At 43.5% G+C, this 27,488-nt stretch overlaps 1 protein-coding gene across 6 annotated transcripts in view; it reads left to right on the top strand.

Moving 5' to 3' along the window:
- Positions 1-27,488, top strand: part of SYNJ1 (synaptojanin 1) — a 120,392-nt gene that overhangs the window by 77,139 nt on the left and 15,765 nt on the right. For 5 of the 6 annotated variants that reach the window (XM_085860495.1, XM_085860498.1, XM_085860497.1 and 2 more), the window contains exons 10-25: positions 8,403-8,484; positions 11,395-11,547; positions 11,747-11,912; positions 15,500-15,523; positions 16,150-16,341; positions 16,438-16,525; positions 16,622-16,762; positions 20,155-20,347; positions 20,491-20,649; positions 21,915-22,071; positions 22,222-22,327; positions 22,998-23,204; positions 23,303-23,381; positions 23,529-23,700; positions 23,797-23,973; positions 25,207-25,311. In XM_085860495.1, the coding sequence (XP_085716621.1) occupies positions 8,403-8,484; positions 11,395-11,547; positions 11,747-11,912; positions 15,500-15,523; positions 16,150-16,341; positions 16,438-16,525; positions 16,622-16,762; positions 20,155-20,347; positions 20,491-20,649; positions 21,915-22,071; positions 22,222-22,327; positions 22,998-23,204; positions 23,303-23,381; positions 23,529-23,700; positions 23,797-23,973; positions 25,207-25,311 (2,201 nt within the window). The remainder of the gene's footprint in view (positions 1-8,402; positions 8,485-11,394; positions 11,548-11,746; positions 11,913-15,499; positions 15,524-16,149; positions 16,342-16,437; positions 16,526-16,621; positions 16,763-20,154; positions 20,348-20,490; positions 20,650-21,914; positions 22,072-22,221; positions 22,328-22,997; positions 23,205-23,302; positions 23,382-23,528; positions 23,701-23,796; positions 23,974-25,206; positions 25,312-27,488) is intronic. The other variant, XM_085860499.1, reaches the window with a different exon arrangement.

The following is a 27,488-nucleotide window of genomic DNA, read 5'->3' as shown; positions in this document are numbered from 1 at the left end:
CTGTTTAGGAGTACCAAATACAGAGCATGTGCTCAAGTTGACCAAGTTTTCAATTGTAGACCATTTTCATACATATTATTATATATACTAGAAACCACTTGGAGTTTTATTACACTCTCACGGGGGGAGGTGGCACGACACGGTCCACATTTCTCTTGAGCATTTGCGGCTTGTCACCCCTCCTGAACCACCTCAACTACAATTTTTTTTTTCATTTTTTAACCGATATAACCTTCCTGGGCACACCCCGAGTACAACCACAAAACTTCAACTCGTTCTATCCAGCTGTTTAGGAGTGCATCCAAGGCATACGACACACACATACACACATTGTAACAGCCGAGCAACCAGTCCGGGACCCCGGTTTGAGTTCCATGGCTCATGTCAAAACAACTGCAACTGCCAGTTAACTCCACAGTCCCGAGCAAGTTTCCGGACCCGTTTGTGAGATTCCAATACTCGTAGGAACCGTCTAATGAACCAAGTGATGCGACAATAGGCACTCGCGACGTTCCTAATCTGGCCGAGCAACCGAAGATCATGAGCACTCTGAGTCGGATTGAGCCAGCTCATATAACGATATTGAAATCACCAAATGAGATCATCATAAGAAGCAGAATGCAACCATAAGATCGGTGCATTTCTTTAACAATTAAATGGCATGGGGGAAGCATGACATGAAGCAACTAGAATGGCACTCGGTAGAGCGCATACCTGCACCTGGCTGAACAGTTTACATTTTGTATCCAACTGATAGGGCAGATCTGTATCTGGACCCTAACCAAAATCTAATCTACTTGTTCTTGTTACCAACCCCACTCACCCTTCAAGTTTTGTCATCGCACGTCTAAAACTTCTTGAAATATTTTGCTTTATATCGTTTTAACCTGATCTCTCGATGGTGAAGAAAAATTTTATATCCAGCTCTTCACCAAAATCGAATCATTCGTCTTTGTCACACACCCAACTTGTTTACCAGGTTTTGTCCTAATTTGTCCACAACTTTTTGATGTAGCCTCCTTACAAAGACAGACAGGGGTGAAAACGTAGCCTCTGTCCACCTTAGATGATGGAGGTAATAACATCGTGTGCAATAAACAAATATAAATGAATCTGTAAAAAATGCGTTTATCCATTACTGCCCTCAAACCTCGCAGACTTTTTTTTTTTAACCGATCTCATCTTTGGGCCCATTCACTCACTCGACGAGAACTCAGAATACAAATGACAAGGTGAGAGGTTGATTGCAAACCTGGAGGCAAGCTGTGCAGGAGTCCAAAAGCAGTGTACGTTGGTACGTTGGGTTTACACCAGAGAGCTGCTGATAACAAACTCCTCAAGCTTCATAATTGTGGCTCCCTCAAAGCCTTCTTTGCTCTGGGGACTAAATGTTCACAGTTTCAGCATTCAGCACACTCAGCTCCGCATGTTCAGTGACTCGGGCATTCTTCTCTCTCCTGCCGTTCCTCCAATCTGCTGCCTCTCCTCTCGGGATAATTCTTGCTTTCTTGGCTTCCATGTCTCCTTACCTCTTCCAGAGCAGCTGTAACAATCAACTGCCTCTGTCTCAGGTACGTTGCCAGCTGACAACCACACATGTGATAACCGCTGATCTGGCCTCGTGCCAGGCCACATGAGCGAGCTCTTGTGGTGAAGCTTCCTCAATGCTGTTTCATCCCAACAATCCGCTCCTGCGGTGAGGCTAAAGGCCTGCTATCTCACTGCAATTTGCCACAGCAACATATTCTCATGGCTTGAGCTGCAAAGTTCTTGTGTGCGCTTTGTAAAGACATGTAAACGGAGTACAATAACATAAAAAAAATACAGCGAGAGGTTTGAATAGGGAGGACAAAACAGGAGGTTAGGGACAACAAACATGTCGCTGTACATATGCAACACGTATCTATTGCACAAATAGTACATCACGCTTATCTAAGCAAATGCAAAGAAATAAGTCATTCCATGAAACAGTTTTGTTAACCCTGGTCCTTCATTTTAGAAGAAAAAAATATATATATATATATATATATATATATATATATATATATATATATATATATATATATTTTTTTTTTTTTGGGTTGCCGAAATAGGTGACCCTTATTGTCAGTAATTCTGTCTGTTTGTTTGGATGTTTGTTGGCTGCTCTTAGAGCACCCTTATTCTGGACATTTCCATCTGTCTGTCTGTCCGCGAAACTTTGGTCAAGCCTAGCGTTGAAACTTTGGTCAAGCCCATCTCAGATGTGCGGCTGTGATAATTTAATCAAAGCACTCAACCGATTCCAATGAAATTTGGTAGGTAGGACCAATATTTCTGGGAATCATGTGCTTTCGAATACGGGACCCCGAGCCCTAGCAACGGCATAGCAACGGCCCTTTCAAGTGGTCAAAAAATCGAAAGATAAAAAATCGAAAAATCGAAGCTTAGTGTTATGTGCGCAATCTATCTCGCTCCCTTCATGCGAATTTGCAGCCCAAACAAAAAATATTTGTAGGAGGAGATAGGTTTTTGGCGAGTACATGTCGAACATTTCAGAAACGGTTCATTGCGAATATCTCTAAGAGAAAGAGTCTGATTTTGATGAAACTTGGGTGAAATGTGTACAATTGGCTAGCATGTACACAAAAATGAATGGTTGCTATGCACACCTCCGTTGCTTAAGGCCCGGTCACACCTTGACGTTTTAGCCAGCGATGGCAACGTGTTAAAATGTATGTAAAACGCTGGCTTACGTTGAACTTTTGATGTTTTTTTTAAAGATTCGGACGTATTCATAGCGACTTGGTCTTATGTATAACGCATTGGTAATGGACACAGAACGTTTCGTTGTGTTATAGATAATTTGTACCAACGAATGCTGAACCTGTTGTCGGCCTACACAACCGATGCCCAACGATAGTCTAACTCAGGCATAGCGCGTTGCACGCATCGCCGACGATGTCGTGGCGTAGCCTATTAAAAGGCTGACGCACAACGATTCAAATCATAACTGCCGTAGAAATGGAAGTGTCAACATCGCGGTCACACCTTGGCGATCTTGCCAGCGTATGCCGACGTAACAAAAAGTGTGTCTAAAACGTTGGGGCACGTCGAATACGGTATGGGTAAGTTTGGTATGCGCGAGTAGAACGCTAAATACGCTATCATAAGTCGTAGTAAGTAGAGTCCGTCAAGAAATTTTGAACATGTTCAAAATTTTACGACGTACTCTGCGTATGACACACGTTCGCATGCGATGAGGATAAGTTTTACACACGATATGTGGACGCTTACACACGTCCACAAAGGCTACTTATAAGCGACTCATAAGTCGAAACACGTCGCGGTAATGTCTTTTTTACGCAAAACTTATTTCTAACCTACGTTTGACGTGCTTTGAACCAATTCTTTACGTAGTCCCAACACACATCGACGTATGTAGACGTATTCCAATGACGTCTTCCGGTCGACCAAAAAAAAAAAAAATGAATTTGTTTCTAGCTTACAATTGCCATATAAAGACGTGTTCCCAGCGGTTTTGGGAATTGGTATATAAAAATGGTGTTCATAAAAGGGGAACCCAACAGTGTTTTCGAGTCCTTTTTGAGTCGATGTCCATGTCAGCAGTATCAGTATTAGTATTAGTATTAGTATTAGTATTAGTATTAGTAGTAGTTTGTTCATGTTGGCAGTAGTAGGTGGGTGTGAGGGGGAGGGTGTGGGTTATGATGGATCGTCCTTGCGTCCGCGTGTCCACGGGTAGGTTCATAGGCTGCCACTCAACGATTTAAATGGCTGCATCTCCACTATTGAAAGTAGACGCTTGCGCTCAACAATTGGATTTTTTTTACACTCAACGACTTTTAAACGGTACCACTCAGCCATTTTCATTGTTTACAATGAACGATTTAAATTGCTGTCACTCGCCTTTGTTTTTTTTTGTTTTTTGACGCTGGGTTTTGGAAATTTGAAACGTTTCTTCTGAACGTGTTAAAACGCTCAAACTCGACTATTTTAAATAGACGCTGCCGATGGACAATTGGAATCATAGCCAAGCTAGACATCGAAGTGTGAACATCCTCGTCATGCCGAAGAAAAGTTTGAAGAATGCTGCAAATAAGTGTCCTGGCCGTGGCCGTGGACGCTGACGCAAGGACGATCCATTATACCAACGTCTTTCAGCCTATGAGTAACTTAAAAGTAACGTCTGTCGATGTGTGGCAACGATCGCGTAACGTGCCAACAACACGTTAATCATAGGTTAGAAATAAGTTTCGGGTACGCTAAACATTACCTCGGCGTGTCTCAACTTATGATTAACTTACAAGTAGCATGTGTTGACGTCTGTCAACGATCGCAGACCGTGCCTACAACTTGTGGCCAGCGTAGCGGAACGTGTGAGTCATACGCCGGCATACGTCGTGAAATTTCAAGCATGAAAAAATTTGAGGACAACCGAAAAGTACAACGTTTAAAGCCAACGTACAACGACGTATGGCAACGTACTACGACGTATGCCAGCGTGCTCTCAATGTTATCAAAACTTACCCATAACGTATTCAACGTGTGCCAGCGTTTTAGAAAAAAAATTCAAAAATCGGCATACGTTGGCTAAAACGTCAAGGTGTGACCGGGCCTTTAGCAACAGCTAAAATACTTTATTGTACATCGTACACTTATTGTGGACTCTACAAAAAAATCAATACCTCCGAGGGACCTGTTTTTTTGTGCCCAAGGAGAATGTCTTACAGCATCATATAAAAAAAAATAAAATCTTTGGCGAATAGATAAATGGATTTACCAGGACTGCCATTTGTTAAAGTATCTTTGGAAACATGCCTGAAATTTCACAAGGCGGGTTTCTGGGTGCAAACGAAGAGGGCTGTGATAATCATATTTATTGTGCTAAATTGATTGATAGCATGTACATGAATATCGGCAAGTCGCGTCGGCCAGCTTTCCATCTAGAGCGAGCAGCCATGTCGCCTACCAGCTTGTTCCGGTTTTTGTGATATATGGAATACTTTACCCGCAGCGCCCCCTACAATTAGGGTATGCGTGAAAATTGAAGGCCCCCTAGTGACCAGGTGAGTGCATCGATACGAATGAAACTTTGCAGGTTCATGGTACTCAATGAGTACTACAACTTTGCCTCAGGACATATTGACCGATTTCGCTTCGGTCAGGGGTCAAAGGTCAATTAGTGCAAAAATCGATAATATGCGAGAGCTGGAGGTGCCTTCGCGCCAAATGCAACTTCTCCTCGGGTTATGCTCGGATGGTCATGAAAATTCACACTTGTAGTCTGGAATACATTATGCACAAACGATCGAGCCGGATTTTCGATTAGGTCTCTGGTGGCTCTGGCTTCGGCCTCTGGCTTTGGTCAACCTCTGGCTTCGGCTTCTCCTCCACTCCCACCTCATGTTTATATGTGTACTGTACCGTCCACCAAACAGTGATGACTCCATCTACACCTCACTATCCGAAAACATGGACCATCTTCTATCTTCTCATCCAAACTCTCTCTTCCTCTTATGTGGTGACTTCAATTGTCATCACGCCAGTTGGCTAGGTGTGGGTACGTCTCTCACCTGCCATGGCACCTCAGCAAAAGCTTTCTGCGACTCATTGGGACTGACTCAATCGGTCAACTTCCCGAACAGGATCTCAACCAATGGTACTCCATCTCTTCTGGATCTGATTTTGACAAATTTCCCTGACAATATCTGCTGCTCTTCCTTCGCTCCAATTGGTTCTTCTGACCACGTCCTTGTCAAAGTGGACATCTCTCTGGCTGTTATCAGAGAACCACCTCACCGCCGTCGAGTCTGGCATTTCACTCAAGCCGACTGGCAGGGTCTCCGAGCAGCCATCAAACTTACAGACTGGTTTCCTATCACTACTTTCTCAAACATCAACTCATCCTGGGAATTCTTTCAAAGAAACTTGCTCTCCCTCATGCACAGATTTATCCCCTCTCGTGTTCAGTTGTCTTACCCTTCCTCCCGCCCTTGGTTTACTGAAGCTTGTGGCGAGGCAGTTGTCCTGAAACAACTTGCCTTTGCCTCATGGAAAGCAAACCCAACTGAGGGCAATCTCAGTTCTTTCCACAAAGCTCGGAACAAGTGTGTATCTACCCTCAGGAGAGCCAGAAAACAACATCTTTCTCATCTCAAGTCTGAACTCTCAAACCTCTCTCCCTCCTCAAAATCCTGGTGGCGTTTAATCAAATCTGTTTCTGGTGCATGTTCCCCCTCCATCCCCTCCCTTACCTCAAATGGCCGCACTGCTGATTCCACACGTGATAAAGCTGAATGTCTAAACTCGGTGTTTGCAGCTAAATCTTGTGTTCTAAACCCATCACTTTCTCTACCCACTTTACCCAGTCGCACCAACTGTCCCTGGACTCTGTATCCTTTTCTCCTGACAAGGTGGAGAGCTTGCTTTCAAACCTCGAGTCAGATTCTGCAACCGGTCCAGACAGCATCGGCCCACGTGTCCTCAAAGCCTGCTCTTCTGCTTTTGCTCATCCTCTCTCTGTTCTATTCACCCTCTCATTTGCCCAAGGTCATCTGCCATCTGCTTGGAAATCTGCAAACATCACTGCCCTGCATAAAAAGGTGCAAAAACAGATCCCTGTAACTACAGACCAATCAGCCTTCTCCCAATCATCAGCAAGGTGATGGAATCCATCATCGCTTCAGACATGAAATCCTTCCTCTTCTCCAATGGCTTGATTTCCAATCATCAATTTGGTTTCAGACCAGGTCACTCTACCCTGGATATGCTGCTTCTGCTCTCCCATCAATGGATGGAGGTCCTCAATGCCAGACAGGAAATCCGAGCCGTATCCCTGGACATCTCACGTGCTTTTGACACAGTCTGGCACCCTGCCCTGCTCACCAAACCCTCTTCCTATGGTATCCAAGGCCATCTCCACTCATGGCTCGCAGACTTCCTCTCCTGTCGCAGTCAACGTGTGGCCCTAAATGGAGTTCTTTCATCCCCTCTTCCTGTACAGGCTGGAGTTCCTCAAGGTAATGTTCTGGGCCCTGTTCTTTTTCTGGTTTTCATCAATGATCTCTCCGACTCTCTGGAAAATCCTCTATTTCTCTTTGCCGACGACTCCACCCTCTGCCGTACCATCTGTCATCCCTCAGACCGGCAAGCAGCAGCTTCTGCACTCACTGCAGATCTGGATAAAATCACAAACTGGTCCAACACGTGGAACATGTCTTTCAATCCAGACAAATCTCACACTCTCACTATGTCTCTTTGAAAGGACCGTTTACAAAACCCCCCCATCCACTTTCTCAACAACCCTCATGAAGAAGTCTTTTCCTTCAAGCTTCTAGGTCTCACTATCTGCCATGACCTTTCCTGGGAAAGTCACATTTCCAACCTCGCCTCAAAAGCCAGTCGCCGACTGGGAATCCTCCGTCGTGCTAAGTCCTTCCTGGGCCCTCTTGAGCTCCTGACCACTTACAAAGCTTTTGTCCGTAGCCTGATGTGTGTGTGTGTGTGTGTGTGTGTGTGTGTGTGTGTGTGTGTGTGTGTGTGTGTGTGTGTGTGTGTGTGTGTGTGTGTGTGTGTGTGTGTGTGTGTGTGTGTGTGTGTGTGTGTGTGTGTGTGTGTGTGTGTGTGTGTGTGTATGTGTATATATATATATATATATATATATATATATATATATATATATAGTATGTGTGTCAACCAAAACTGAGCCCTTCCGACCCAATAAATGCAACATGACATTAAACGCCGTGTGCGCACGCATACCGCTTCACCTCTGACCCGGTGGCTTCAGCAGAACATACTTGTCTATTTTCAAGACCGAAGATTTATTGATGTTTTTTTTTATTTTTTATTTTCCTATGATATATGGTGGTTAAGAGGGAGTGTAGCGTTGGGATTTTCATGTATGTACGACATGTGAATGTCTGCAGCTATGGAGGATCCTGGGTATGATTTGAAATGGCAAAGGGCTTGTGTAGTTTTTCTAGTTGCTTTATGCAGATTTCTGTGGCTGGAAGAGCATGGGGGTTAATTTATTGAAATTCTTGCCACTTAGAGTAATTGATAAGGTGAGAGCTGATTGGTTATTCCTTCCAATTATGGGTGAGCGACTTGATTTGTTTTTTTTATGTATACCTATTATTCCTATATTTATAGCTCATGGATGAGCTTGAACATGTTACACACAGGACAAGGAGATTAGCAGACTTTACTTTTACATAACTTTCAAGGACATGGGGAGATTACAGACAAATACATACATTTGGGATTTGAGTTGTGTACTCGTATGGGAATCCAAGCTGAATGCGATTAATGATTCTTGATCATCAATTCTACAACTACTGTCGTTGCATATTGAATCTTCGATTGATCATTTGCAAACTCGTGCCCCCCCCCCCCAGAATGCAAAGTGGTACGGTGCGCACCAACTGTCTCGACTGCCTTGATAGAACCAATAGTGTGCAGAATTACATCGGTCTTGAGGTGGTTACTTGTGCACTTAATCATGCTAATCTGCTTTGGTTTTTCATTCCATTGCATCCTGTACATTTAAATGTGATGTCTTAATATGTTCTGATGTTTGATTACTGAATTTGGTTGATTTATAAAGAGGATGATAAGATTATTATTTTGTGTATGTATAAATTATATATATATATATATATATATATATATATATATATATATATATATATATATATATATATATATATATATATATATTTATATTTTAATGGAGGCTTTCATGAGTTTAAGAGTTATTTTATTTAGAAAGAAAATGCTTGTGGAAGTGCACACATGTAGAATAATGCAGACTAGCAAATTGAGAATAAACTTTATGATAACAAACAGTGCATAGAAACAGCTTTTGAAAATTTCTGCCGACACAAAAGCAAACCAGGAAAATATCTAGTTCCATCAAGTCGTGTCCGACTTCTGGTGATGACATTCATGATCGGATTTATCCAAACATCCCGATCCTGCACTGTTTTTCTGAAGCTCTGGAAGAGAAACTTGGTTGCAGCCTTTACTTTATCCATCCAGTGCATCCATGGTCTGCCTCTTCCTCCTCTTCCCTCAACTGCACCAGCATTGTTGATTTCTCTAGAATTTCGTTTTCTGCATGCATGATGTATGTTTTCAACCAAATGTATGACACCTTCTGTTTGAGTCGACACTTCTAACGTACGTTGTGGTCTGATTTCCTCAACCACTGATTTGTTTGTTTGTTCTTACAGTCCATGGAATAGTAAACATTCGTCTCCAACACTGGATTTCAAAACTGTCAATTTTCTTCTTTTTCTTCTTTTTCTTTCCTGTCCATGACTCGCATCCATACATCGAAATACCAGAGCATTCACCAGCCTTCTCTTGGTTTGTATCGTCACATCTTTGTATTTCCAGATCTTTGTCAATCCTGACCTACCTGTTCACCCCAACACTAACCATCTGTTAATGTCTCCTCTACATTCTCCACTCGCTTCAATCTTGTAGCCCATGAAGATGAACCTTTCCTCAATTTCCACATGATCGCTTTCCCAATCTTATCATGTCGATTTTTCTCAGTTGACATTAATTTAGTCTCTTTTATTTATTTATTTACTTTATTATTTTGTTGTTGAGGTTTAACTTTCCTTATTCACTGTCTGCAGGACCCCTGGTAGCTTGTACCTGTTTCTTTGTTTGAACCTGGGGGGTAACTGCTGAAATCTCTCTCCGGGTTGTTCCCGACATCTTTGTTCTTTGTTTCTTTCACTTCTTTCTACTTTTTCACATTTCTTTTTTGTGTTCATTCGAAGTCTTGCTTTTAAATTTCTTTTATTTCTCTTGTATTTATGTATCTGTAGAGGATAAGTGAATTATTGCAGAAAATTTTCTGTGAGGCTCACTTGGCTGTACCTGTATGGGTTTGAGGGTAGAGGAGTTGCAGCTGAAATCCAAATCCTGTCCATGTTCCTCCGGATGACTCCATATCTGTTCTTTACTTGGTCTGGTTCCTTCTGAGGACTCCAATGCAGTATTTGGTCTTCCGTTTGATTTCATAAGGTCCTTTTTACTTTCAGCCAACAGATGGGTATCATCAGCATACCTCGGGTTGATGATACATCTTCCTCTGATCCTGACCCCAGCCTCTGTCATTCAAGTTTGATTGCCTCATGATTTACTCACTATACAGATTGAACAATTAAGGGTAGAGAATGAACCCTCGTCTGACCCCTTTTCCAATTCCAAACCATTCCGTGTCTCCATAATCTGTTCTTGCTGTAGTTTCTTTAATATGCAGGCTTCTTATTGGACATATCAGTTGCTCCGACACCCCCATTTCTCTCAGCATAATCCATATCAATTCAAGATCAACATGATTGAAGGCTTTGCTTATAATCTTTAAAACAGAGATACACCTTCCCTTGATATTCCCTTGCTTTCCCCATGATCCATCTCAGATGTGCGATTTTTATCTCTATCAAATATGTCTTGCTCCTCCTCTTCCGAAACCTGCTTGCTCAACGGGCATTTCTCCATTAATGAAGTCTCTTCCAGTCTGTGTTGAAGGATCTTTCATAATAGCTTGCTATCATGTGAAAGCAAGGTCATAGTTCAGTTATTTGAGCATTCTTTGGCAATAGTATGCTGACTAACTGCTTCCACATTTTGGTCCATTCAATCCTGCTCCAGGTCTGTGTACAGAAAGCCGTTAAAATTTTGATTGCCTTCTCCACAACGACCTGAGTTTTTTGGAATTTAATTGGCACTTGGTGCTTTTCCATTTGCCACCTCTTCCAAGGCTATGTGTACCTCATATTCTATCACCATTCGTTCTTGCTTCCATTCACTTTCTTCGAAGGTTGCCATCATATTGCTGTATTGTTTGTATCGACTTTTGGTTTTGTCCTTCCATCTCTCTTTTACATGTGCTTTTTCTATCTGGTCTTTTCCTGTTCTCCTCTTCAGGAGCCCAGTTGTCGACCTTGATTCGTATTGAGTGCTAACGATTTATTTCACAGGCTGTGGCCAATTGTATGATTTGTAACACCCAGGAGCATTGGCTTGTCATCGATGAATAACATTTCAAATTCACGCTGCCCAGAGAGGAATATTACCAAAAGTTGTGAAAATGTATTTGATGGACACCGGAGCTCACTACCATGTGCGTTAAGGTCAAAGCTTTTATTAGGATATCAGCACAAATATTCTTCGTTGGATTTTAAAATAATTTATTTGAGAAATTGTTGTGTACCAATTTAGTCGTCCTTTAAAAAAAATAAAAAAAATTTCCTCAGTTGTCGACTAATGGAAGAGTTGCATCCTTCTATGATGCGTGTAGCTGCATTCTGCTGTTTGACTTATCTTTCAAGTTTGTTCACAGTGCTCTTTCGATGATTCGCTACACAGGTTCTGCGCTGGCAACTGGAACAGCTGGACATTGCTTCTAAACCACAGCTGGTGGCACGGTTCGAAGAGGTATATCGATCGCTGTGGGCTCTGGTCGGTGACCACATTAGCAAGATATATGCAGGAACCGGTGCACTTGAGGGAAAGACAAAGGTGCGTACAATTTCTGCCTCATGTAGTTTGTTGGCAAGAACTCTTGATATTTAGCATCATTTGTTACTTCACATATAACTTCAGGGCATGAAAGATTAGGAACATACCATCTTGTAAACCTTAATCTGTGGGCACTCCTTGTGTCTGTGCCAGCTATAAAGGTGTGCACCCTTTGTGACAGTGTCACGTCTGCACGTAGGGTGGCAAACTGAAGGATGGTGCACGCTCTGTGACACGGACAATACAGAATAACTTCTTCGATGGCTCCAAGCAAGAGGCGATGGAGGTTTTACTGCAGGGCGGTGCGCTTCACCATGAACTCGCCAACAAGGCTCGCACTTTGCTGTGCACAGGCACACTGCATGGTAAGGAACAACTCTCATTTTGGTAACAACAAAAATGATTATTTTAATAAATTAGGGTACTTTTCATTCCAACAATGCACATGCAATTGTATGCATGCCTGTATTCACCAGCAATATGCTTGTGTTGTGTGCTCATTTGGTGATGATCACATGACCAATATGGCGGTGCTGGAAAGTTGTACGCAGGAACTGTTTTCTATGGGCAGAAGTCATGAGTGTAATTTGTATTAACAGACCGAGTGTAAAGTTTGTGGTATCATGCCTGGGCTGAATAAATGTGTACAGATGGATAGAAAAGGTTGGAGAAGGTAGATAAGACCAAGTATTTGATTAACATCGCCGATGTGGACTAACCTATCCATCGTGATTGACGCATGACACTAAACAACCTTGCCAATTAAAAAGGCATCGGCCTTGGTACTGTGCATACGATTGTCCAAGACCAACTCAACTATTGAAGGTGGCATACAGGTGTGGACCAAAAATGCTCACATATGCCGACAAGGCCCAGCTTTTGGAAATAGGTGCAGCCTTATTCCCGCACTTCGAAAAGAAGACAAATTCCTGTCTCTTATTGCAGGTAGAAGACATGGGTGTTCTGATATGAATCGAGATTGAAGAGAAAGCACGGAGTGGAAGCATTGAACATCTCCCATGAAGATTTTAAAGTTTCAGCAGTCTTCGCAAAATCATGCCGACTGTGTTCTGGAACATGAGCAGGCCACTTTGGATTTCATTTCAAGAACAGACTGACCAGAGATGTCATCCTAGTCTCCTGTCCTGGGGTGTGCTTCTGCAACAGGACATGCCAAACCTAAAAACCACCAGTATGCCAGGAGGCACAATCACCAAACTTAAGTGGAAGGTTGTCCTGCACATGCCATACTACCCAGACCACCTTCTTGCGTATGGTTGCTTGGTACTTGGTAGCTATTTTGTTGGGGCATGGCTATGCCGCTGATGCTGTGCCCCTATACCAGTCCACTGGTACCTTACGATCCCTAGCCGCTAAGCCAACACCTGGCTTTGCCCAGACCTTTCGCCATCAGACTACCACATGTTTGGGCCCCTGAAGAAGGTCTGAGGTGGCTCGCACTCCACACAGCCATCTAATTGTGGCTACACACTAACCCTATTTGGTTATACGTTTAGAAAGGTGACATTGAGGTGGGGCATGCATGTCGCTCATCAGGAATTGTGATGGAAAATGATCTGCAGTCTGTACCCTTGCATACTCATCAGAGATGTGGAGAGCAAAATGGTGTAACTTATTGACTCGTTCTTGTATTGTATACCATTTCCATCCACTATTGTCGTGTTTTATGCCTGGAAGTGTGTGGGTACCCTCTTTGTGATTGTGTGTGTGCGTGCGTGCATATGGATGTATATTGTTATGTTTGTGGGGGTAGATAGAGGAATTTCGTAGGAAACATAGGATTGTATGGAGTTGTTGTACGTGTCGGAGACATCTCGATGTAAATGAAGTCGGGAAACTGTGAGCTCAAGTGTTGCGTGTCACCACACGGGGGTGGTGCTGTGTTAATTTGATAGGGATTAAGGCCAATTGCCCCCTTTGACCTTTTCCTATGTTGCTTTTTTTTGCATTTCAAGACCAGCGATTAAAAAAGGGATCATGTCCTGAAAACAGCAACAACCGAGCTGCACATCCAAGAAGGCAGAAAGCCCTGCCTCCAGGGGTGACGGCTGGCAAAACCATGTCCCCGGAGTGGATGATTAATGGGCATGATGTCAGAGCAGGGAGGAGAGTGAGGTCAGAGAGTCTCACTTGAAAGACAAGCAGGAGTTGAGACGAAGGCTGAAGCGAGAGAGGCAGGACCGGCAGTCAAAAGAGAAGGGCATTATGGCTGGCTTCCCCGGCTGGGCATTCCGGTGAAGAACACCGCACAATTCTTGTATTCGTGTGGAGGTACAAGACCCTGGCCATTGACTTTTGGCTGAATCGTGTGGGACCAGCCTTGAAGCCTAGTGTTGAGCCATTGGGGGAAAGACGGCGTCATTCTGCAAAGTAGTGGCGACGATGACGGTGAAGGCGATCGACAAAAGAAGCTGCAAGGCGGTTTCTGAGCCACGGTGTTGTCGCGCCGCCCGAATTGCCTCCTGTACATTTGCCTGGCCAGAGAATGGCTGCGCGCCACTTTGGGCACGTTTTCCCACACAGTGACAAAGTGATTTGGTGACCCTCAAGCTAATGAAACTCACTTCTGGACCTGAATCTAAGTGCCAAAATCAAGGAGGGATTTTTTTCTTTGTTTTATTCTGTCCCCTTGTTTGTATTTATGTCTGTGTGGAGGTGCCTCAAAATTTGATTACCTCGCGTCTTCATTTATTTCCATTCCAATTGTTGATTTTCTGTTTATTGAATTATTATTTATTCAATTTGCTCATGTCCGTGTATCTGTTGTGGGTTCGAGTACAACCCTTGTGCCTCCGTCCTTTGCCGCCCTTTCCTTCCCACACGCGCCATAATCTCCGAGAATCTTGGCTTCCAAGAGAACTGTTTGGCCATCCGTCCAGGTAGGGGCAGACCCACTGGATACGACAATGTGTGAATATTTATTTATGTAAATTGCCCCAAACAAGGCATAAAGCCACTCTAGGAAAGGGGCAAAGGGAATGTTAGATAAAGACGAGGATAAAACAAAATATAAGAGAAAAATAACAGAAAACATCCAAGACACGGGGAGTCACAGAAATCAGGTGAAACGGAATAGAAGAAAAGAAAAGGACAAAGAAGAAGACTGCACTGGTGCCATTCACCAATCATCGTCCTGAAATGAAGAAAACCCCTCTTCACCGGACCACTGTGAAGATGGGGGTGACTTGGCCAGGCAGAAAAGAAAAATTCCGACCCCATGAAAATATCTCTATATCTCTATATACAGTACTGTAAATTTTTATAATATTTTAGTTGTTGGCATTAACAATGCATGAGGCTCCCATGTTGTTGTCTTGCAAGCAGCCATGCAGGAACTAGTTTATCCTTTCCTCTGTTTAAGATGACAAACTTTGAAGTAATTAAAAATGGTGAAACGTGGGTTTATTTGTTGAATTCTTGTCTCAAGATGATCTGAAAAATCTGGTCTACACATCTCATGGCAATTGGACTTGTCGAATTATTTCCAAATCCCGATGTTTACTCCACACGAGGCTTGCATATATTTCTCCAATCGGCTGAACGGAACCAGACCACGCTTTGTCAGCCCTCATGTAGTGAGTGGCTGTTTGTGCTCGCCATCCTGTCCAAAGGCATGATGTGATGTGCCCAAATGTGATGACGAAAGCCCCTTAAGTTTCGTTGGGCTGCTCCTTCCCATTAGCCTTGCAAACAATGTGTTGCTCTTGCCGGGTCATTCGCTTATGAGGGTTTTGAGCACACACAATTGGTTGCAAATGCCTAACCTGTGAGGAAATATTGGCTTGTTTAAGCACAATATATACCCACCGATGTCGACCACAAATACAGGGATTGATGTGAAGGAAACTTGATTAGGAATTGCATGTACAGCATACAACTTTCTTTCTGACCTTTTTATAATTCTTTTCTTCCTTCTGTTGTACTGCACCAGTTCCTGAGATTTTCCTTCAGGCAGGTATGAAATGACGTTTGCACTTCCTACCTCGTCTGTATTGTCTGTGCACATTGTTCTCGATTGCCATGCTGTTTTACACATGCTTGGTGCCCTTGATTGCTCTATTTGGGGTTTAACGTGTGTTGATTGGATTTCACGAATTGGGAACTTTCAGCATTTCCTTGTTCCTTTATTTGCACTTTTTTGTCTTGTCGTTCCTTGCAATCATTGCTGTTCTTTATCGACAACTATTGGCTAGTGGTTGGTCCTAATTATTTCCTTCATTGAATGTTGTTACCTTTGTGTTGGTGCTTTGCATGCTGCTGTGTATGGTCCAGGCACAAAGGACTAAGTTTCTTTTATTGCTCCTGTCCAAGGACATTTGCCGTTTGGTTTGATAATGAAGAATAGCAAATTGCAAGTGGTGGTTAAACGGTTGTATTTATTAATTTATTTATTTTAAATTTTTGCTTGCTTGTCTATTTTATTGGCATAAGGAAATCTGCTCATCATTTAGGGGGGGGGGGTGTGCATTAGGGTGGTGGGATGGGTGACTGGCTGGAACGCCTTTAGTATTCTGATTGTTTGAAATCTGGAGTGAAATAGATGTCTCTCCAAATAAATTTTGCTATTTCCCAACCCGATAGCATCCCCACAGCTCTTGGAGTCTCTGTGCGTCCGACAAGCCGAGTTCACGCATCCGAAACGGATCCGCGTCTCTGTGGCCACGTGGAACGTGAACGGAGGGCGGCAGTTTCGTAGCATTGCGTTCAAGCACCAGACACTCACTGATTGGTTAATCGATGCACCACATCAGTCCGGGATGGCACAGTTCCGAGGTGGGGTGGAATAATCATCGTAAGCATAAAAAAAAAATCCATATCAACTACAGCTGTAAAGATGTTTATGAATACGTTGCTCATGGTGTGATGCAGACAATAGCACAGTCGGTGTGGTCGATATTTTTGCAATCGGTTTTCAAGAGATGGTGGAGCTTAATGCTGGAAACATCGTAAGTACAAGGTGTGTTGTTTTCCTTGTCTTTCATTAGGTACAAGTCGGGTCATTTATTTAATTCTTCAATTGCAAAGTGTACACCATACACTTTCTCATTCTCAGCACAGAAAACCAGAAACGTTGGGCAGTGGAGCTGCAGAAAACCATCTCACGTGATCACAAATACGTCCTCTTGACCTCGGAGCAACTAGTTGGTGTTTGTCTCTACGTATTTATCCGACCGCACCTCACCCACTTAATCCGGTATGCCCCATGACTCTCCTTTGTCACCTTGCCCTTTATTCATATACAGATATATTGATTCGATTTGGTGAAGATCTGAATCCAGATATGAGATTTCCCCCCCCTCCCCAAAGTGATTCTTCACCATTGAGAGATTGTGCCAAAATGATGCGTAGCATGATTTTTCAAAAAGTTGTAGATCTTCACCAGACATCGAAACAGTTAATCCAAATCGCACACCCAACCTGTCCACGAAGTTTTGCCTGAATCCGACGATGACTTTTTGAGATATCCTGTTTCCAGAAAGAGTGAAAACAACCTCCGTCCACCTTCGGTGGTGGAATTAATAAGATTTGAATTTTTATCGGTGCATATAAATCCACTCCTTGGTATCTAGCATACACTCCCAGCTCTGTGAATGCAGAGGTTCGGGTTTGTCGTCCGTCCGTCCCACGCAGTGGAAAACGGGGGTTGTGTGTGCGTGTGCGTGTGCGCGCGTGCGCGTGCGCATGCCATGACTTTTTTTTTGAGCCTTTGTCATCAAATTTTCAACAAAGCTCTTTTATGAGAACATGGAGAAGATGATTTTAATCATTTTATGAAAATGTCATTATTGTATTTTTTCCACTTCTGCTGACGAAGTCGCCGGAGGCATTATGTTTTTGGGTTGTCTGTCCATCCATGTTGATTTTCGGTTTTCTCTGCAACCGCTTATCCAATCGACACACAGTTTTCACCATAGGTGCAACTACACATGTAGAATGTGCTAATGACAATTGACATCATAGGATCACCTATCCATAAGGAACAAAAAGTACTCCACCTATAAAGTAATAGGTCACATGGCTTGACAGCTATATTTGATTCAATGAAAATCTTGGAAAAAAAAATACATTTCTCTTGAACCACTTCATGAATTGATGTGAAACTTCACAATTATGACCCAGTAGTGATGGGTAATATATATCTGTCAAATTTCAACCCGATCAGACGCATGGTCTGACAGCCAGAATGATTTAATGTTTTGAATCTGGGTTCAGAGATTTAAATGAAGCTTGGCACAAGTATGTATAATGTAATGTGTGTGGAGGCATATCTGGTGACGTACTCTTCTCGTATTGCCATTTTTCCTCTTATTTTTTACTTTTTATTTAATTTTATGTTATCCCCCCCCCCCCACTCAGCAACCACTTTTCCGATTGACACACTTTTTTCGGGTAGGAGCGACTTCCCCCATTAAGAATATTTTAATAAGTGTGACATCCTCGGTCACGTGGTATGGCAGCCATATTTGATGACATGCATAAAATTAAAATGTATCTCTGAAACCGTTGATCGGAAAAAATTGAAACTTGGCACATCTCATTCTACTCCCAATGGGGAATAAGGGAGACAAATTTGCAGTGTGGTTGAATTAATTTATCAACTAGCCATTCAGTCATGTTGAGCAGACAGGAGATGCTTGTTACACAGCCAATTGTCCAACTTTAAAAACAAAAAAAAAAATTGCGAATATTTGCTTCACCATTGAGAGATGAGTGTTTGTTTTTCAACTTGATGGTACATGCATGCATATCGAAGAATGTAAGCTGGACAATACAAAAAGAATGATACAAGTAGATTGATTTCTTAGTTTTATTCTGTTTTTACTTTGACCCTGTTTCGTTCTCAATCTTTGAAGGTACATACTGCACAGCAAAGCTTGATGCCATTCTGCTATATAATTTACATTAGCATTGATGCATTTTTTTTATTGTCAAAGGAGAATGGTAAGGCCCATAGCTACAAAAATTACCTTTTTAAAAATGAGGGCAGGGAATAGGAACTGGATCACATCGAGAGTAGTTGCATCAACATTGAGAATATCCCCTCCCTAAAGGTCATCTGTGAGTGTCACAAATTATTTATGTTGGGCTGTGTATGAGTACAGTGTGATGTTGATGCTTGTTTGCTTATGGTTCGATATTTGCTGTGGTGAGATGTTCCCTCTAAGTTGAGTTGTGTGTAACGGTAACAAGGTAATGTGGAAGTTGAATTTGAAGCTGCATGGAAGGAACGCGAGTAAACAGGAAATTTCTGGTTTCTTCCGGTTCCGGATGTAAAATGATATCACAATTGCAAGCAGTTTGTGGATCGGAGAGACTTCCATAAATGTTACATCTCTGGATATAAATGGGAAAGCAGAGAGAAAGGGTGGATGGTAGACGAGTAGAGACGAGTAATGTTGGAGTGGAGGCAGTCTGCTCAGGACATTTGGTTTGTTGTCAGCAATAAAAGAGGTGTCATTGTCATTAATTGTAATGAGCTTAGAGTAACTGTGTGTGGACTTGTGCTGCTTATCTTATGACCCGTCCCATCCCCCCACGTCCCATTCCTCTCCACTTTCACAAAAGCTTAGATCAAAACCTGGACATGCATAATTGGAGGAGAAAGAATCGATTATACTACTATCCCTACTATAATTCACAGACTGGTGTGTGTTTGTTTGTTTGTCGTGCTACTTCTCCTGCAGTTCTGGCCCGATTACATCCAGACTTGCTACATAGGATCAGCATGACCCCAGTTAGTGCATCGGGGTGTTTTTATTTTTTACTGTGGTCTTAGGGGTGGGGAGGGGGTGAATCAAATTCTCCATGTAAATGTGTACGTATCATGTCATGCCACTCCAAGTGGGACAGGTTATTACAAGTCTCCACCATATACAGTACAGTATTCCTGTCCCCGCATTTTCCAGTGCAGTGAGGTGTTTTGAATTATAAGCAGTTGGTATGTTTTTGCTTCATGCACATAAACACGGGTTTTTTATTTTTATTTTCGGGACCTAATTTGAGGCAGGTGTCATTTGCCAATAACACCGCCCAAATAAAGGTATGCTTCAAAAGAATGTGTGGCTTGCTTGGAACAAGATCTGAAAATCGTAGAAAAAAAGAACAGGGCTGGCCTGATCTTCACTAAGTTTTGCATGCATGTTGGTAGTACCCAGTGTCAGGTTATGGGCTTGAGAGGAAAAAAAATATCCGCACGTGTTTGTAGTACTCAGGGTAAACCACCCCGCCCCACCGCCCGAGACGACGTGCCGATGCTTCTAAAGGGAGCGGGTGTTTCAAGTAAAATAAAGAGGGCTAATTACTCTTGTGCCATGTTAAGACTTCCCCCCTCCACCCCTTTCTTTGTACCTGATGCTTTTGATGACTTAAAAAATATATTTATTCATATATTTTTAAATGGCAGACATTTTGCACCATTTCACCCCATGATATTTTTGAATTATTAAGAATTATATTACAGCTGAAAGTGGCACGTTGTCATGCACAATCGTGTTGTCAAACGATCTTAATTGTTCTTTCTTATTTTGTTTTTTCACATGCCATCTTGTATAAATGATCAACCTTTATCCCCACCACTGATACCAGTAACCTTGCCGTGGACACCGTGAAAACGGGCATGGGTGGTGCCACGGGAAACAAGGGTGCAGTGGCCATCTGTATGCAGTTGCACAGCAGTAGCCTGTGCTTTGTATGCTCCCATTTTGCTGCGGGTCAATCGCAAGTCCGCGAGCGCAATGACGACTATGCGGAGATTGTCCGAAAGCTTTCGTTCTCCATGGTAAGGGTGTTTGGTGAAATTGGCATGGTTTATGATGGTTTGGATAACCACTATACTGACCAGAAAATGCATCTGATCTTTTTAAATTTCATGTTACAATCTCCTGGCGATCAAAATGTTCAAAATGTCACGTGTATCAACAGGGACGTGGATTGTTCTCCCATGACTACGTGTTCTGGTGCGGAGATTTCAACTATCGGATCGACCTTCCGGGCGAGGAGGTGAAAGATCTGGTCCTGGCAGAGCGCTGGGAGGAGCTGCAAGCTGCTGATCAACTGCAGAAACAGAAAACTGCTGGAAAAGTAATAACAAGATGACATGTTGTTTTTATTTGTTTGCTGATGTTGATAGATGGGGTGTATGCGAATCATTTATTAGTAACTAGCAGGGGTACCTGATATTACCTGGTACTGATCTAATTAAACCTGTTGGCAATTTGAAGAAATCAAAAAATTTTTTTTGTGGGGGCCTAAAACACTTCCCGACACCCACGAAAGAATGGATTCGGGGATCATTTATTATTACCTTTCACATAGCTACAAAGATTTAGGCACTCTAGAGTGATTATAACTAAAGTTTGCTTTTGAAAAAATAAATGTTTTGCTTCAAACATTCCCTGGCACTGACTGAATCTCTGAAAGTTTGATGAAGATTTCTTTGGCTCTCTCTGAGAAAAATGGTGACGCAGACAAACACCTCTCTTGTAGTATAGATGCACTGCACTTGCAAACCTGTGGGCCTCAGGCCCACTTTTTGTTGCGTTTTGTTGCTATAACTGGTTCGCGGGCACCAGCAGTGACCACTATTTTCATTGTCTGTCTGTTTGTGACTCTCTCCAGAGCATAGCTCCGTGACGTTTGATGCGATCTTGATGAAACTTGGACACAAGCTAGATATCATGGTCAAGTTGTCTTTTTGTGTGAGGGGCGACCCATGCCCCTTGTGGGCGGAGCCACGCCCACTTGTACTTTTTATTTATTTTTATTTTTTCTCGATTGTTTTCTCTCGCAATTTCCTTTCCTAGAAGCTGTGCGTAATGTCCATAAGTACAACATATAAAAAATCAGATTTGATTTGGTCAATTTTGATGGAAGAGATAGGTTTTTACGGTAGGGCTTCTTCAAAAGCTTCCACTAACTCAATTGTACCTTTCGTGGCATTGTTAAATAATGCTCGCGAACCATCGTCGCCTCCCGGCTTGTTTTTTTTTTAATTTTGAAGTTCTTGGAACATTGAACAGAGGACCGTGAAGCTGTATTGACGTCCCTTGCCAGGAATCGATTGCAGTGCACCGAGTCTCGTGCAGCCAATCGGCAGCATCTCTCAACTTGTCGCCAAGTCATGAGGAGCATAGTTCATGTTTGCTGTCTGGGCATTTAACAATTTGAAGATGGAAAACAAATGTGTAACTTGGATCTTATTATGTAGATGTGTCTGTGCTTCTTTTCGTAAATTTGCAGTCTTCTTTTTTTAAGTATATTTTTTGCAATGTCGACTTACTTTCACTTGTTTGCATTAAGTATTCACTTGATACCAATATTTTTCTTTTTTTTAATCCTGGATGTAGGTGTTTAAAGGCTTCTTTGAGGGTCGGACAAACTTTGCACCGACGTACAAGTATGATATGTTCTCGAATGACTATGACACGAGTGAGAAATGTCGTACACCAGCCTGGACGGACCGTGTGCTCTGGCACCGGAAGAAGTGGCCCTTCGAGAGGAGCGGTGAGTTGTTTATTGAAAAAGGAAGACGTTATTGTATTCCTTGTAAATTTATTTGCTACCGCAATGCTTCATGCACAGTTGGTGGCATGATTGGCGCAAGAAGCTGAAACGGTGATTCCATTATATTCCCCTCCCCATAACGGGCTTCAGCGGATGAGGTGGATCTCATGAACTCTCTCAATGGTTCAGAAAGCCTGTGGAACCCTGGAGTTCTGGTACATTATGGAAGGGCCGAGCTCAAGACTTCTGATCACCGGTGAGAAATTTACAGCGGATTAATGAAGTGCAATCATTCTTGTTGCAATTTGTATTTGCCATTAATGCTACCGACGCAAGTGTTTTGAATGACATATGTAGGTTCTCTTTAAAAAAAAAATTTTTTTTATAAGACATGGTAAAAGAAGCAACAGATGGGGGATGGAGGGTCATCCGAATCCTTCATTGGAGTCTCAAGTTCAAATACAAATCGACTCAACAGGAACCTATTTCATGTTGCACATCGATGTGTTGACAATAATACAAAAATGTATCTTACCTCGTTTGTCGACATTTCTGCATAACACGACGAAGCGTTAAACTCGTCGATTATTGAATACTGGGAGGTCTCTGATATTGCGCTTGTTTGCACAATTCCTGTTTACAATATTGAGCGATTTATTATCCAATTGAATCGCAGAAAATCTGTAAATTGGAGGTGACTATTGTTATCTTGGAATTTGCCGACACGCTTTTGGGTAATCTATTCGTATTATGTGTAAACCTGAGGAAATATCGCATATTTGGCAAAGGTAGGGTTAAAAAATGGCTGCTAAAAGGGGTAGGGGGGGGGACTCAACAGGTTTCTTTCCACACCATTAAGGTTCCTAACCTTGGCCGTTTTGGACTTCCACTGGAGGATGGAGGATTATACTGCCCGTTGTATGCAGGCCTGTTGTAGCAGTCATCGACATCGACATCCTTGAACTGTGTCCTGAAGCACTCCAGGATTCATTGCGATTGGCGGTGGATGCCCACGGACCACCCGATGGCACTCTGTTGGTGGAAGCTGCAGAAGGTGTTGGATATTTTGATGACTGTGCTGTCCAGCAGCTCGTGCAAGCTCTCTCTGCCTATGGGGAGGTTCTTTTGGTCAGGTGTGGTGTTTACGGTGTCATTGCTGAGCCTTTGAATGGGCAGTCTGATTTTATTTAAAAAAAAAAAATTTTTAATTACCTTTTGAATTTCTCTCCAGGCTTGTGGACAATGCTGTATATGCGACTTACAGAGATGGACGCTCTGCCCTTGCTGCTCTTGCACTTGACAAGACAAAGGTGTGACCTTTGGGCCACATTATACCAAAATCTGTTTTGTTTCCAGCTCACCTCTAATATAGTGAATTTTTTTTTTTATTTTCAAGATAAAAGTTAACCTCGACTTTCCTTTGTATTTATTTCCTTATTGATCAATTTTGTGCACAGATTGGTGAGCAGGTGCTCACTGTTCATCTAAAAAATTCTTCCTGGGCCGAGGACATGCTTAAGGAGCTGTCTGTGAATGAAGGCTCAACGAAGAAACTTCCCACTGTACCCATCTCTGAACTTCTCACCGATGATGTTTCGACTACGTTGCCAAATGATTACGACATGGAAGGTGCAGCTCCATCATCTGTCCATTGTGTGCAATTATGGTAGGTGTGGAAGCGTGTGCGTCTCACTTGTGACCTTGTTCCTCTTTGCTGAACCACAGGTGATGTGGATAATCTTGGTGGTGACATGGACGAAATGACGCTGCAGCAGTCAGCAATGCTCGGGACTTCTCCACTGCCATCTCCCGGGTTGTCTCCTCAGAACAGCCCTTGCCCTTCCCCAACACCTTTCGACCTGGCTCCTGTTTCATTCCCATCTGGAGCATCACCTGTTCCTGGTGTGTCCATTTTTAATTTTTTTCAATGGAAGCACATCATTGTTGCTGCTGCTTCTTCCTTAAAGTGCAGCACAGAGCTGTGGGGTAGCATAATTTGCTGAGGGCATGGCTGTGCCACTGAAGCAATGTCCTCTGTAGGTTAGGGCAGCAATTTGTAATTTTTTTCAGGGTGGAGGTAAAAGCTTGCCTACTCTTTGTGAAGGACACCCTGGGATCTTTAATGTCCACAAGCTCATGCTGGCAGATGCGACACAGCCTATTTAACATTCATCTGAGGGATGGCACACACATTGATGAATCATCCTGCCGATGAAACACTGGGATGACAGTTTATAGCTGGGTCGGGATTTTAACCCAGGCGAGACAGCTTAGATGTGAGTGTGCACGTCATTGTTGCTGATATTCTTTGGTGAACCTGGGCAGTTGGAGATGAAGTGCGTTGAGGAGAATACTCCATTTTTAGCTCGCCTGTTCGAAGAACAGAGAGCTATAGCGATACCCCCGGCGTGAGCGTGAAAATGTTAAAGTTTTTTTGTGCAAGTTATTTCCTTTCTAATCTTTTTATCTACCACACTATTTTTTACTGATTACAATATACAAATACATATATTGCTTTAAAATTATTTGGATCAGACTTCACTGCAATGCTTTATTAAAATATTATTAAACTAGTCTTTTAAAAACGATAAGTGTATAAACAGGCGAGCATTGGGTGGCGTTGACACCAACTCTGGTTATTTTTATTGTCATACCTTCAAACATGACCCTTAATCCTGTTCCTGTCAATGTATTGTTTTCCGCTTCCCAATTTCAATTGGCTCATGGAAAAGCTTGCAAGTGGCATCATTGCCTTTGAGCTGTCTATTCCTGGTTTATTTCTAACCCATCTGTATACTGTGTTTTGAGTACCTCACAGACAAGGGACTTCATCAGTTGGTATGTAGTCCTTCTGAAGGAACACTAAGCCGACCGTAACATTTGATGGCTTTATGTTCCAGTACCCTGCTCAAATTTGATATTCCTGCTCTCGTTAATTGCGTCTGCAGTAACCTGCGATGAAGTCCCAAGTTTGGGGGTGGGGTATAAATCCTCAGGAAAACGTTCATGGGCAGCCTGAGTTGCCCTCTTTTCTCCCTTGCTCCACTCTCCATTCTACGTAGGGCTGCATATAACAATAACTACAATTTATTGTCCCTTGAGAATCCAACTTTACTTTGTTCCCATGTGTCGCAGACATGCACGATGTGCAGTTTGTCTCAGTTTGCAAAGAGGCGCCACCGCGTCCTGTGCCACCACCAGCCAGGCCTCCTCCCCCTCAGCGACCTCCACCACCAGCCAGTAAGTGTGTATAGCCAGCCTTTCCTTCTCCGAATTGTTAAACGCCAAAAGGTATCATATCCAAGTCTTTAACTTTGTGTCGTCGAGAGGACCTTGGAAACCTTTGTTTGCTGTGTGAAGGGATTTGTTTTCATCGTGATATTGTTACGGTTGTGGAAATTCGCATTACACCATTACACCATTCGCATTACACCACCATTACACTCAGGTGAGATATCTCTGTAAGTACTTGTGTGGTTAGCCCAAACCCATTGTGTAGAGGGAATTTATGTGATTCATCTGGGCTGTGACGCTTTGAGTTAGCCATTTTTTCTTTCTCCATTGTTATTTTCGACCATTAAGCCGCCAACTATGCAAACAGCCACTACCCTTACCTTCACAACTCCATCCCGCAAACACCGCTTCACCGCCATTCCCAAACGGCACAATAACAATCAAACCACCACCGAAAACCCTCCACCACCTTCGCCTCTCTCCTTCACAACCAACAACCGCACCACCTGTGAACACTGAACGTCGGGCTGTCTCGGGCCCGCTCGGCGATTGGTGCCGAACGCACCGAGCCGCGAGCGCGAATGGCGGCCTTTCCGAGGGGAAATTCGGATCAGAAACTCTTCACGCCCACTTCTCCTCTGTCCAATTGGCGAGCTCGGGACGGCTTGGCCCCGCCTCCAAGCATGTGTACGTGAAGTCCGTATTTGCAAATTTTAGGATCAGGAGAGGTTCACGCCCATTTTTTCCCGACCAATGGCTTACCGGGGGGGGGGGCGGCGTGGCCCCGCCTCCAATCGCGTTCTGATCCTAAAATTTGCATTTGGCTGCTCCTGCCGCCTATAAAAAGGCGAGCGCAAGGCGAATTGGAGCGAGTTGGGTTTTGGAGTTGCTTGGAGAGTGTCTTCGAGAGGTTGCTCTTGGGAACAAGGAGCGTTGCGTTGGCGGAGTTGAGTGCGCGCGGTGGAACTGCAAGCAAGGGAGCTCGGATCCGAGGCAGGAAGGACGGCGGTCGACAACGAGGCTGCGGTGTGGGGGATCGCTCGTCTCGTCGCGGGACCCAAGCCAGCCAGCCACTCCCCTCCCCCAGGGCATCAACAATTCCCCCTTTCCCCCGCGCTGAGATAGTGCAAAAGGGGGCCCCGTTCCCACCCCACCCCAAATGTGGTGCCAACGAAACCCGCCAAGGGGCACGGAGTCGGGGCACAGCGGCGCGGCCACATTTGCGGCTTGCCCGCCAACGCATCACGAGGACGCGGGTAAGACCTCCCCGATCTCGCGGACCTGGCCGCTCCTCAAGGTCACGCGCACATTTGGCCTACGGGCCTGTCTGCCTCCTTGTCTGTGAGGGTGGCTTCTTTCCTTTGCTTTTGTGTAAATGTGTGTTGGCGCCGTCTGTGAAGTAAAACTGTATAAGTGTTGCCGTGTGTGCGCGTAGTCAGTTGTAACTCTTACATTCGCATTTTCATTCTGTATGGCTGTATACACGTGCTTTCTGTGTGCCGGGAAATAAAATGCTTGCTTGTTGAACTGTGCCCATTTAGCTTTGTCTTTTCTTTATTGACCCTCCATCTTGCATCACGTAAGGGGTTCGTAGTGGGTGCAACATCCCGGTAATTAATCTGAACCGTCCAGGTCGACGATAACACCGCTCGGTTATCCCGATAGTAAGGAACGGGCCGCTCAAGCGGCTCGTGTCCGGAGTCGACCTGCGGCGAGGTATGATCGCCTGGTTTACCATCCGCGTGGGTACTTAGGTAGGTCGAGTTTGGCAAACAACCCTATCCTACGCGGGTGGCCAATTGGCACGATTGTGGTGAGGTCGAAAGGCCCACCCGTGACGAGCTCCCGGCGTTGGTCCGAGAGGGTCACGACAGAATTGTCCGTCCGGTGGGCGACGTGCCGCGATTCGAGTTACGTGGCCGTTCGCACGCCGGCGGGCGCGAATTCGCAACAATATATTTGCAAATTGCTCTTCAATAATTATTATCGAAAAGTTAAAGTGAATAATCATCACAAGCATTTATTTTTCATATTTGTTCAGGTATCGACCTGATCCTGGCATCACATGACCACCCTTTTCCCAAACTTAAGTCCTTTAATTGACACTAGTTTGTTTATTTATTTTTGGGAATGTCATAACTTTTGGAATTACATACTAACAGTGGGCCATTAATGTTTTTGTT

The sequence above is a fragment of the Eptatretus burgeri genome, chromosome 16, assembly GCF_056783735.1.
Source record: "Eptatretus burgeri isolate ZD-2024b chromosome 16, Ebu_testis_v1, whole genome shotgun sequence".
Taxonomy (NCBI): domain Eukaryota; kingdom Metazoa; phylum Chordata; class Myxini; order Myxiniformes; family Myxinidae; genus Eptatretus; species Eptatretus burgeri.
Note: the sequence above shows the minus strand (reverse complement) of the source record. Positions and strands in the feature narration are given on the sequence as shown.